At 43.0% G+C, this 11,937-nt stretch overlaps 1 protein-coding gene across 1 annotated transcript in view; it reads right to left on the bottom strand.

Moving 5' to 3' along the window:
• Positions 1-243: 243 nt before the first annotated feature.
• Positions 244-11,937, bottom strand: part of DNAJC8 (DnaJ heat shock protein family (Hsp40) member C8) — a 30,202-nt gene continuing 18,508 nt past the window's right edge. The window contains exons 4-9 of the mRNA XM_023499895.2: positions 9,619-9,685; positions 8,761-8,855; positions 7,281-7,352; positions 5,683-5,774; positions 2,957-3,032; positions 244-1,047 (exon numbers count right to left, since the gene is read on the bottom strand). Of these exons, the coding sequence (XP_023355663.1) occupies positions 925-1,047; positions 2,957-3,032; positions 5,683-5,774; positions 7,281-7,352; positions 8,761-8,855; positions 9,619-9,685 (525 nt within the window). The 3' untranslated portion in view covers positions 244-924. The remainder of the gene's footprint in view (positions 1,048-2,956; positions 3,033-5,682; positions 5,775-7,280; positions 7,353-8,760; positions 8,856-9,618; positions 9,686-11,937) is intronic.

The following is an 11,937-nucleotide window of genomic DNA, read 5'->3' as shown; positions in this document are numbered from 1 at the left end:
ACTGGGAGTTAGAGCAACTAATTAATTTTTCATTTCAATTAGGAGCTGAAGTATACAAACATTATTCTAATTTTAAAAATTATTTATTTCTAATTTTCTAATCATTCCTAAGTGCGAAATTCCTTGATAGTTATGTGATTTGTGCTACCCTAGAAGACCACATCCCAAGCTGGCTCAGAGCTGGCCCAGACAGGCCAGAAAGAGAAAGGCCTTTAAAATAATGGCTGAGGGAGAACACACCAGTGTTTTGGTAGAAAAATTTATTATACATACAGAATAGCCACTAACTAGAGGTAAACAAGCTAGGACAGAGTTGTGCTAGATGGAAGAGGGCAGCAAGCTCTTTGGAAATCAAACAGGCGATGGTGGCTCTGATCTTTACACAACATTAGCCACTCGTGGGGCAAGGGCTGGTTCTGAGCACAGTCGGCAGGAGTTGGGGTGCGACATGACTGCTCCACCCAGACGCTGCTTCCTTTACCATCCAACCAGGAGATACAAGGGCTGGACGCTCACCCGGGGATGGGCATTTGAAGGAACCGATGACTTTTCTAAAGGTAGACTCCTCCTAAGTCACCGAACACCATTTTAAGCAACTGGTTTAATGAGATGATTTCCACACACGCTACATAAAGTTCATAAAGGTCACAATTCAGTGAAGTACAAAACATTAAATTACAAACAGCAACAGAGGTGGGCGGCGCCCCCCCCACACCCTCCACAGTGGCAGGGACTAGGCCAGGCTGCTATTAAACCAGGCCCCTTGTTTCCATGTACAAAAGAATGACTCTGATCAATATTAAATTATACTGAAAACCAATGGACTACAAAGCCAATACTATTCTAGGTGGGGGATAAGTCCTTCAAAGCAGGAAGGGGGGGGAGCGGAAGGAGGAAAAGACTCTGTTGCTGCAGCCCCAGACATCACTCGCGCTGCTCCATTTTTACTTTGGGCGGCCTCAGGAAGGTCCGATTTTTCTTCTCCTTCTTTCCCTTTGTGTTTGCCTGGAAATTTCTCCAACTGTCCACACGCCCATCTCGACTTTCCTGAGGACAAAGGGTTTCAGACTCAAAGGGTTGCCAGTAAACGGGAAAGGCTTTACCTGAGGGCTGGTCACTCCCACCCAAAGGGCGCAAGGCCTCCTCAGTGTCCATCTGTTAGTTTTCACAGGAAGAAAGAAGCCCTGTCCCCAAGGCCCACCCATTCACTGGGCATCCTACTTCATGGCCCGGCTGCAGCCTCCCCAAACTAGGAGGTTTAGCCCCATCTCCCCAGGAAGAGCAGATGTCAGAGGGATGGAGGACCACAGAGGTGTGTTAGAAAAGGCCTGCCCAACCAACAAGGGGGCAGCAAGGTTGCTCCGGCTAATGCCTGCTCCCAAGCAAGAGCCCGAGGTGGCTGCCAAGCTCCTCTAGAATGCTGGGATTTGAGTCACACGCACATCCTACACATCTCAAAGGGGAGGCCACCGCACAATCCCAAGTGCTGCTGCGTCTGTCATGCTGTGCCCGAGGATCAGGAACACCTGGCTTCCACCAGTCCTTCACCTCTGAGCCTGTTTCTGCATATATGAAATGAGGACAGCATTGACATGACCTCATCCTCACAGGAATACCAAGAGGAAATTGCTCTGTAAGCAATAGTTACTCTCCAAACAGAAGCTGCTCTCCTAATTAAGGCAGGCAGGATCATATCCCCAGCCAAGCACCCCACTCCTCTCAGCACCAACTCCCGTCTCCTCCAGAAAACCACTTGGCCTGGTGGATTTGCCCATAATGACACGGCACGCTGTTCCCTTGCCCTGGTCTCCCACACTACAAACAGGGACACTCTGAGAAGGACATGGAGTACAAAAAGGATTCACTGCACACCCGGCATGCCTCACTCTGTGCTGAGTTTGAGTGGGGATAGTGCCCTATCCTTGACCCTGGGGAACTCACCATGCTGTTGGGGAGACAAGACTGACCCACAGGAAAGAGTCAGAGGAGACGATATAAAAACATGAGCAAAAGACACTTGGGACAGCTGATCTCGTGTGACCCCTCAAACCACAATATGGTTGGGATACACAAACACTGGGAATTACAGCATTTCTGGTTCAAGGGCCAGTGAGTCTAGAAGATGTGGCCGGGAGACTGAGCTGTCTGCAGGCAGGCTGCTGCTGCCCATCTCCCCCCTCCCCCCCCCCCAATAACACAGCTGGGGGTGCCTTTTGCAGAAAACATCAGAGCATGGTATGTTAGAAATGGAAAAGACCCTTTACACCTGCTTCCAGTCAGGAAGGCTGAGACATTGTCTTTGGCTTCTCCACAATGGAGGGGGAAATGGAAGAGGGACCCGAGAAAGTGAGGGCAGGGTCCCCATGCCACCCCCAGAACCCACATCTCATGAAGAAGACAATCTGGGGCTGTAGGAAATGGAAAAAGGACTTCCTCTCCAGAGTCACCCCAAGCTCCTTTGGCTAAACATTTCTTCCATAAAAACTACGGCATTGGTTATATAGGATTATGACCAAAAGTCAAGTACAAAAGTCTTATGGGAACAAAGAAAACATAAAGTTCACTTATAACAGGGGCTGGAGGGTATGTCCAGATTCAGAAAAAAATCTCCAAAAAAAAGGCACCTGAATTATCTTCTGAAGAACAGAGAAACATATTAAGAACTGGGAAATTGGGTACTAGTCTTTACTTGACCACCATTAGTGATCCCAGGTAAGTCACTTAACTCAAAAGCTAACTGCAGTTAAAAAAAAAAAAAATTATGATAGAAAAGCTGGACTGGGAGGCAAAAGCACCATGTGGAATGGAGGCCGCCCATTCTGCCATGACTTGATAGGACGCCCTAGGCATATATCCCTTCCCTTCTCCAGGCCTCAGCTGGGCAAGTAGGACCTTTAAGGGTCTTCCTGCTCTGACATTCTGTCCTTTTGCCCCACATGATCCATCTAAATTTTACCTCAAAGTTTTTCTGCCATTCTCTTTCTCTCTTTGCTTTTTCTTGTGCTTCAATCTCTTCTTCTCTTTGTCGCTTCCTAGAAGGAAAGCCAAATGCATGATGAGTGGAGCATAAACAGCAGTGAAGACAGAGCTAAACATGGATTTCAGAGCCTAAGTACTAGGAGCTGGTCCACTCCAGCCATGCTGAGCAGGAAGGAGGCCAGTGTTATGGGCCCATGAAGGCCCCATAAATCAGGTTACCACCATCTTGTTGCAAGAAAAGTTCCCCAAATACTCAAAGCTTTCTGCTAATACCACTCCTCTTCTCCATATTAAGAGGCAAGAAGGGGCCATCATCTCCCTCTGAAAAGCAAGGAAAAGACTGATTTCTGACCACAGAGAAAGTCAGAACCTTGCTCTTCCTGCTGTTGATAACTAGCTGATGATGCCTCTAAAAGGCAGGGCATTCTCCTTGGCCACTTCCTGGCCTGAAGTAAGCCTACTTTACTGGACATCATGGCCCAAACCAAGCAATTGTATCACCACATATCTGCAAACTGGAAAACCATTGAGCTCTGAAGATTTTAAAGAAAAATGGTACTTAAAGGAAAGCAACTGAGTTTGCAAAGTAACTTTTACTCAGCTGTAGAAGAATATACAGACCAAAGACAGCCAGGTGCTGAATTCATAGTTTCCCTTCTAGGTTGCAAAGTCTTTGGAACAACTGCTTATACTGTTCTCCTAAGGTATAGGTCGTGGACCTAGGATGGCCCAGCTGACCTTGGGCAATCATTTTGAGCCTCTGAAGCTAAAGTGCCTTTGGCTAGCAGCTCTAGCCAAGCTTCGGGTTTGTTAATCACTCGCACTCCAAGGCCTACCATGATAAAAGTCAGGAGTGTTTTATAGGAGCTCAGAGAAGGGAAGATAAAAATTAAAGCTTTCAGGAGAAAAAGACAATTAAGATGAGCCATGAAGAATATGATTCATTAAACAAGTAATTATCAATCATCTACTGTCAATTAAAAAAGATTTATTAAGTACCTATTATGTGCCAAGCCCTGGGCTAAGTGCTTTATGATAACCCTCAGGAGGCAGGGAATTCAGTGACTCACTCGGTATCTGGGTCTCAAAGATAGAGTTGAATGTGAACCCAGAGCTGATCCTTCACTCAGTGTTCTTCCCACACCACAAAACAGGGTGAAACAGCAATCCTAATAACCAACTTGAGCAAAATGGGACAAACACTTCAGGAAAGGGGAGATCTCTTTCCACTAGTCATAACAGAGATGTCACAGAAAAAACAGAGGTTTTTGAGCTTTTGGGCTTTTGAGGAGGGAAAGATTTCCATGGGCAGAGATGAGGGCAATTCATCTAAGCATCTAGGAGGAACAAAGGCAAAAAAGCCCGGGAGAGGGTTGAGAGAAAGATTACAAAAAGCCTTGAATGTCTAGGAAAATGAGATTATTTGGGAAGTAACAAGAGAAAGTTTTAGAGAACTGAAGAAATCAGCAAAGTTTCTTTCATGGAACTAGCAGGTGCCAGAGTACACAGAGTCCTGGGCCTGGACTTGAAGACCCAAGTTCAATTTGGCCTTGGACATTTACTAGCTATGTGACATGGGCAGATCACTTAACCTCTCTGCTTTGGTTTCCTCAACTGTAAAATTGGAGATAATAATAGTCCATGCCTCTTGATGTGGCTGTGAAGATCAAAGCTGAAATGGTTATACAAAAGCTAGCTATTCTTACTATTATTACTTCATCTTTGCAGCTGAGCAATGGCCTGGCATCTCCCATAGGACTGCTGAGTCCATACAGCCCCTAGAGCTCTCTGTACCTCCTCCTATACTAGCACAACAGATGGGTTCCAGTTTGCCCAGAAGCTGAGAAGAGGGTAGAGCCGTAGAGCCTCGATCATTCAAATCTCTATGAAAACATGTACATAACAAAACTTAATAAATGTTTGTTGAACTGACTCCAGCAATAATTCTGATCTGACTCTGAAACTATTCTGGTCACAATGCTGGTATGACTGATTGGTGAAAGATACATGATAAAGGTCACCCCAAAAATCTATTGCTCTTTGACACAACAAACCCACTACTAGAAACAATCATGCAAGAATCACTAAGAGGAACAAAGAATCTGAAACACAAAAATATTCATAGTATTAGCTCTGACTAGAACCTATACTCCATAATGGGGAATGGTTAATAAATGGATTACTACCACAATGGCCTGTGTCCTCAGAGACCACTAGGGGGAACAAGAGTGTACCCAGATCAAATCCTGCATTCAATACTCACTAGCTGTATGACCCTGGCGAGTCACTGAACCTGTCTGTCTGCCTCAGTTTCCTCAACTGTAAAATGTGGATAGTAACTGTACCTCCTCCCAGGGCTGTTGAGAGGACCAATATTTATAAACAGCTGAGCACAATATAGGCACCATAAGTAATTAAGATACTTGTTCCTTTTCTCCCTTAAAAAAAAAATACCATAGAAAGACTAATACAAAACAAACCCAAGTGAAATACGCCAACATTGTAAAAACACAGAGTGATGAAAAGCTTTTTTTAGGGCAACAAAAACCCACAAAATCTTTTTTATACACACAAAAGATTCAGATGAGAATCCAGACCTAATAAATCATCATTTTGATTTTAGAAAAAGGAAGTGGATAGAACTTATTAAGAAATACATATAAAACAAAGGAAACTAACTTCCTACATGCCCTCAAGACTTACCTTTCGTGCATTTCTTTAGCTTCTCTCTCTTTCCTCTTTATTTCCAATTCAGCAAAAAGCTTCATTGTCTGTTTGTAAACTGCCTGTTTGAACTGTAAGAAAATAGGAATGCAAAAGAGAATTTAATTACAGGACAAAGTTCAAGGGAAAGAAGATTAAATAAAATAGGGAAATTTTAACTTCTAAAACAAAGAGAAGTCTTTCTGATGCTGGGTCCCCCAGAAAGTTTGTTGGTGCCAGGGAGACACATGACCTTCCTGCTTAGACACAGGGCTCAGGAGAAAGAACAGAACCTTCCTCATATGCAGACACTCACCCGCTCCTCCCACACACCTGGGGCCCACAGGGAAGCACCTGGCTTTGAAGTACCTTCAAAGATAAATGTATCTTCACATCATCAGGTTAGAGGTTCTAAATGACATTATAAACAGAGAAAGAGAAAACCCCAAAAAGGTCAGGGGAAAAGCATGGCCCACAATCATTTCTTTAACAAGAACTGATAAGCACAGGGCACTATAGTAAACCTAGGAAATAGGGCAAACCTGCCTAAGAAACTTACAATCCAATAGGGAAAAGGAAGCATACAATAAATAACACAAGAGAGCCTAGTCAAATTGCCCAATCAGAACCCTGAACTTCCAGCATTCTTACCATGACACCACATACCACAGGATGATGGAACTACACAAATAACTACCACTGGCAGAATATGACAGAAAAATCACTGCCTTGCATCATCCTTCAATTTCTCCCAATGTCTCCCAAGAGCAGAGGTTGTATACTTAGTGACAGCAATGTATAGAGAAAGTGGAAAGAAGAAGGGAGAGCAGGAAAAGATCTATTTCCCTCTTCTCCAAAATAGTGACTGTATCCAATACATAATGACCTACTGGTAAGAGGGCTGGAATCAGGATTCCAAGGATACTGGCTGAAGTACAAATAGGTCTGACATGTACTAAGCTATGAGAGGAACTCAATACCTGTGTAACCACAGGCAAGTCACTGGCTCTTCTGTGTCTCAGTTTTCTCATCTGGAAAATGAGAAAAATTCAACTTGTCCTACTCATTTTTAAAGGCTCTCTTTTTACACCAATACTAAATAAGTTGGATCTATTATTGTCAGGAGAACAAAATGAGCAAGCTTTAGGGATTTCAGGTGTTTCTAACCTATGTTTTATTTCTTTAAAAGTTTCAAATTCTATAACTTAGAAGTGATATGGAAGAATTAGGATAGGATCCAAGGGAATGATAATGTTTATAGGATAGAAAATGAGATATACTATGAAAGCAAAGGAAACTGGACTTCTTTCCAGAGGGCAAGAAGTGTCCCTAAAGAAGAGGTGGTAGGAAGAAAGTACCTGAGGCTACTGAGGGTTGTCACAAGAAGGGAGCTCACATACTATTCTTTTAAAGTGTTTCAAGTAAGCCAGAGAAATAACTGGGAGACTTTAGGCATCAACCTGTGTACTTTTCAGTTCTCTGAAACCATGAGACCCTAGGACTCTGGTGGATCCAGGGTCTTACCTCCACCTGCAATGGCAGGACCTCCCAATTCCATGTAACTTTGGAGAAATATACACTTTTTTCCTAAAACTCACCAATTCAGGGTCATCTTCTTCCACATTTGTAGGCTTCCCTTCCTTCTTTAGTTGTTTCTTTCGCTCTTTCACCTAAAAATAGGGGGCTTGTTAAAAGCAGCTGACACAAGTCATATAAGAGAACAAAGAGGAGGGTATCCTTCTCTTTCCAGTCCAGCCCAGCAAAGGACCAGCCCTCAACATCACAAGGTCCATTGCCCCAGGACCCATATGGGCAATGATATGAAACAGGTCATTGCCACATCACTACCAGGTCTACCAGACCCTCTTTTTCAAAAGCCAGGGGAGATTCAAACAGACAAAAGCATTGGCAATGGCAAAAACTGGATATAGGGATACATATGGGAGTCTCAATAATCATCTATATGAAAACAATATTGCAAAAACTGGACATAGGGATACATATGGGAGTGTCAATAATCAATTATCTATATGAAAACAATGTTGGGTTTTAAAGCCTTCTCAAAAAAACATCAAACAAAATGTTATTCCTGTTATTTCTTCCCCCCCCCCCAAAAAAAAGGGAGAGCCTAAAAACAAAACATTTAGCTCTAAGCTGTCAATTCACGTATCCCCTCAAAAATGCTATTATGATCTACCAAAAACAGCCAGAAACCAGCAATAGTGACCCCTGGTGGTCAACAAGATAAAACTCTCCTATTTTCCAAATATCTGCAACAGGCTGGAACCCAGTTGCCAGGAAGGGCTGCCCAAATGTGTTTCTATTAATCTGCAAGATGCTAACCGGAAGGGTTGGTAAGGAAAAGCTCTTCTCATTGCTTGATTCCCTTGAAGGAAATAGGAGGAAAGTCCCTTTTCAAGAATATTAATTGTCACTGAAGTGATTTCTCCTGGGATCCCTCCTATGTCTGCTTATTCCCACATTAAAAAAAAAAAAAAAATTTCATTATGGTTGTCTTTAGATTTTTATTTCACGTGTTCAACTAAGGCTCTTCCAGGAAGAGATCATGACCATCTGAACTCTTTCAAATTATAACATCTGAAATAAAAGGTTCATGGTCATTTCTGACACAGAGAACTTTACCAAACAGGAAAAAAAAAAATTATAAGGAAATCATAGCATTACCCACCATTTAAAGATGTCATAACACTAAGGGAAAAAAACCCTCAAATCATCCATGAAAGTCTCAATAATAGACAATTTAATATTGCTATGTAACTCTTTTTAGGAAACAGAACCACCCAACTCAGTGTCCTCAAGTCCCAGCTCCAATCCCTGGACAAGATACCCAGTGAAGGAAAGGGGCCATTTCACTTGACCCATGGTGGGGGATATCTTCCATTTGATCCTGCAGGAGAGGGTGGTGGTCAGGGCATTCTCTTTGGAAAGAACTGGCATCAGAGAAGGTAGATAAGTTAAGAAAGTGATCTTGGCATGTGCTGGCATCTCTTCCCCCCTCAGCTGTCCCTTCTCCGGAGTACAAAGCCCGCCAGGCCATCAAAACCCCATGACACTCACGGTGTGCTCCACGTACTCTTTTCCTGCTTGAATGACGTCCAGGGCTCTCTTCTTCTGCTCCTGATCCAGGAGCAGTTTGTAGGCTTTGTCAACAGCTAGTACAAAATAGTAAAATTAAAAGATTTGCTAACACTCTCTGAAGTCTCAGCTCTCACAAAATCTAAACTTATGTGGCCAGAAGCAAGTCTATTTTCATGGTTTATCTAAATGTTGTTAAAGTGACTGAAGAACATGGAAGTATCACACTGCATTCACTGAACTCCCCTGCCCACTTGCTTTTGCATCTGTGGAATGGGGGCAACAGGTGGTCAACAGTACAGTAGCTCTTCCAGATTTGTAGCTTTCTGCCTCAAGTGGTCACATGAGTTGGTCTGAGCTCATCTACCTTCTTTCTTCTTCCCTGGTAGCCCTGTGCACACTAGGACAATGTCCTAAGCCAAGTACAACTGTCAAGGGGAATGGGTTTGGGGCAGATCAAGACTTTTTGCCCATCGCTGTTTTGGAAAAGTAGAGGGGTGCTTGCAGTGGTGATTTGGAAAGATTCTAGATGAACTGGGGGAAAAGAGACAACTCTTGTGTTTAGTGGTTGTGTGGCCTTGGGCAAAGTTCACAGTTTGTTCCCCTATAAAATGGGCCTAAGGACACACACTACCCGCCAACTAAGTTGAGAGGACTATGAGGAAAGAGCTTTGTATGCAGAAAGCACTAAAGAAACAGGGCCCTTCTGACAGATGATGACACCATCATGGGGGCAATGAATGGAGAGCACCCGGAGAATTCAGGGTGAGCAAAGGGACCAGCTGTCACCAGCACCACCCCCGGGGCCCAAAGACAGCAAGTGCACATAGGCACTGATACCTTCAAAAGCCTTCTGTGCTCTCTCTGCGTCATCTTGGTTCTTGTCAGGATGCACCAATATGGATAACTGCAACAAGAAGGGAAGAGGTCATTCAATTCAGCCAAACACCTGCCAAGATTCCCCTGAAGCATGCCCCTTTCCCCCGCTCCATTCAGGGAAGTCCAAGGCCCCAGGAGGCCCAGGAGGAAGACTGCAGACTTGTTTTGGTCCTGCCCCTCAGAAGGTGTGTGTCCCACTCAGTTCCTTTGTCTGCAAAACAGGATGACGAACACTTGTACTAGCTACCTGGTGGGGCTACAAAGAGTACCAAAAGCTCTCAAAAACTATAAAGCAGAGTGCTTTTGCTAAGGCACAGGTCCGTCTGTGTCACTCCCCTCTCCTCAGGAGATGGGGAACAACTGGAGTTTACTGAACAGAGAAACGACATGGACAGAGCTATATCTTGGGAAAATCACTGACAAATATGAAGACAAGTGGCAAGGATCAGAGTGGAGGGGGAAAAAAGGCAAGCAGACTAATTATTGAGTTGTTGCAAATGTCCTGATGAGAAGTAATATAGACATTATGTGGGTGGAGAGGGGCTGGATGCCAAATATATGTGGACTTAGAAATGGCAAGATTTGTGACATGATGAAAGATACCAAGATTTGAGAACCTAGGTGACTGAGAAGACTTATAGGTGTCACCAAAAGGAATCAATAATAGGAAAGTTCAGTGATGGAGACTAAGGAGTGGGAGGGAAGCAGAGATACGGACTGCTGTTTTGCACGTTAACTATGAGAAGCCTATGCCATGGCACATCTTACTTGAGATGTATATTACAATTGGTAATAAGGGACTACAGCTAAGAAAGAAATGCTACATAAAGATTAGTTATACCTCCTATTAAGTACAGATTTGAGTGTACCTTTTAAATGGCCAACATCCAAAATAAAAACAGCAGCTCAGAAACAAAATGGTCAGGCAAAAAGAAGTCTAAATTGGGGTAAACCCCAGATGGTGAAGAAAAGGCAGCGCTTTCTTTGTCTAAGCTCTCCCTCTCAACACCTTAAGCAATGCCATAAAATAATTCGTGGAATAGCAGAACCCACAAAAGAGAAGGCTGAAATAATTTTCCAGTCAAAGACAACTTAGAAGGTTGGCAGAAAAGGTCTTTCACAACTGGGTAAGAGTGGTAAACAGTCCAGCACAGACTCAGAAGACCAGGAGTGGGCCTTGGGAGCTACTGAATCAGCCACAACTCCTTCTGGAGCTCTCAGTTCCCAAAATGAGACATCTGAGGAGCTGAACAGCTGGTCAGAAAGAGATTACAGGGGTCTCTTTGCTAGCACTGAGGCAGGACTTGTTGCTTTGGTTATATTCAGATCTGGGTCACAGTCCTGGGTGGCAGTCTCAGGGCCAGGAGAAGCACCTGTACAGCTTGTGGCTACAGTGGAGCAGGGTCCCTTGTCACAGTTCCAAGACAGAAAAGACTGTTTGTGATTGCTCACTGATCAAAGCATAGGCCAGGAGAATAGTAAACACACTTCTCCTTAAAAATTAGAAATGATATATTTTAATATATTTAACATCTACTGGTCATCCTGCCATCTGGGGGTGGGAGTGGGGGGTGGGGTAAGAGGTGAAAAATTGGAACAAGAGGTTTGGCAATTGTTAATGTTATAAAGTTACCCATACATATAACCTGTAAATAAAAGGCTATTAAATAAATAAAAAAATAAATACATTTTTTTAAATTAAAAAAAAAAATTAGAAATGAGCAAATGAAAGTTAATGACTTTAAGAGAAATCAATTAACAATAAAACAAAACCAAAAGAATGGATAAAAAAAATACATATGACAATGTGGAACATCTCAGCCCCAAATACAGGCTGACCTAGAAAATAGATCCAGGAGATAATTTTACAATTATTGGACTACCTAAAAGCCACGAGAAAAAAAAAATCCTAGACATCATCTTTCAAGAAACTATCAAGGAAAATTGCCCTGTTATTGCAGAACCAGAAGGCAGAATAGAAATCGAAAGAATCCATTGATCACCATCTGAAAAAGATCCTACATGAAAACTCCTGGGAATATTTTAGCCAAATTCCAGAGCTCTAAGGTCATGGAGAAAATATTGCAAGCAGCAGAAAAAAACAATTCAAGTATCATGGAATCACTATAAGGATAACACAAGATTTAGCAATTTCTACACTAAAAGACTGGAGATCTGGGAATGATATTCCAGCGAGCAAGGAAGGGAGGAATACAGCCAAAAACAACAATCACCTACCAGCAAAACTAAGTATAATCCTTCAGAGGAAAAGAATGGAAA

The sequence above is a fragment of the Sarcophilus harrisii genome, chromosome 3 (genome assembly GCF_902635505.1).
Source record: "Sarcophilus harrisii chromosome 3, mSarHar1.11, whole genome shotgun sequence".
NCBI lineage: Eukaryota > Metazoa > Chordata > Mammalia > Dasyuromorphia > Dasyuridae > Sarcophilus > Sarcophilus harrisii.
This window is presented reverse-complemented; position numbering and strand designations above follow the sequence as displayed.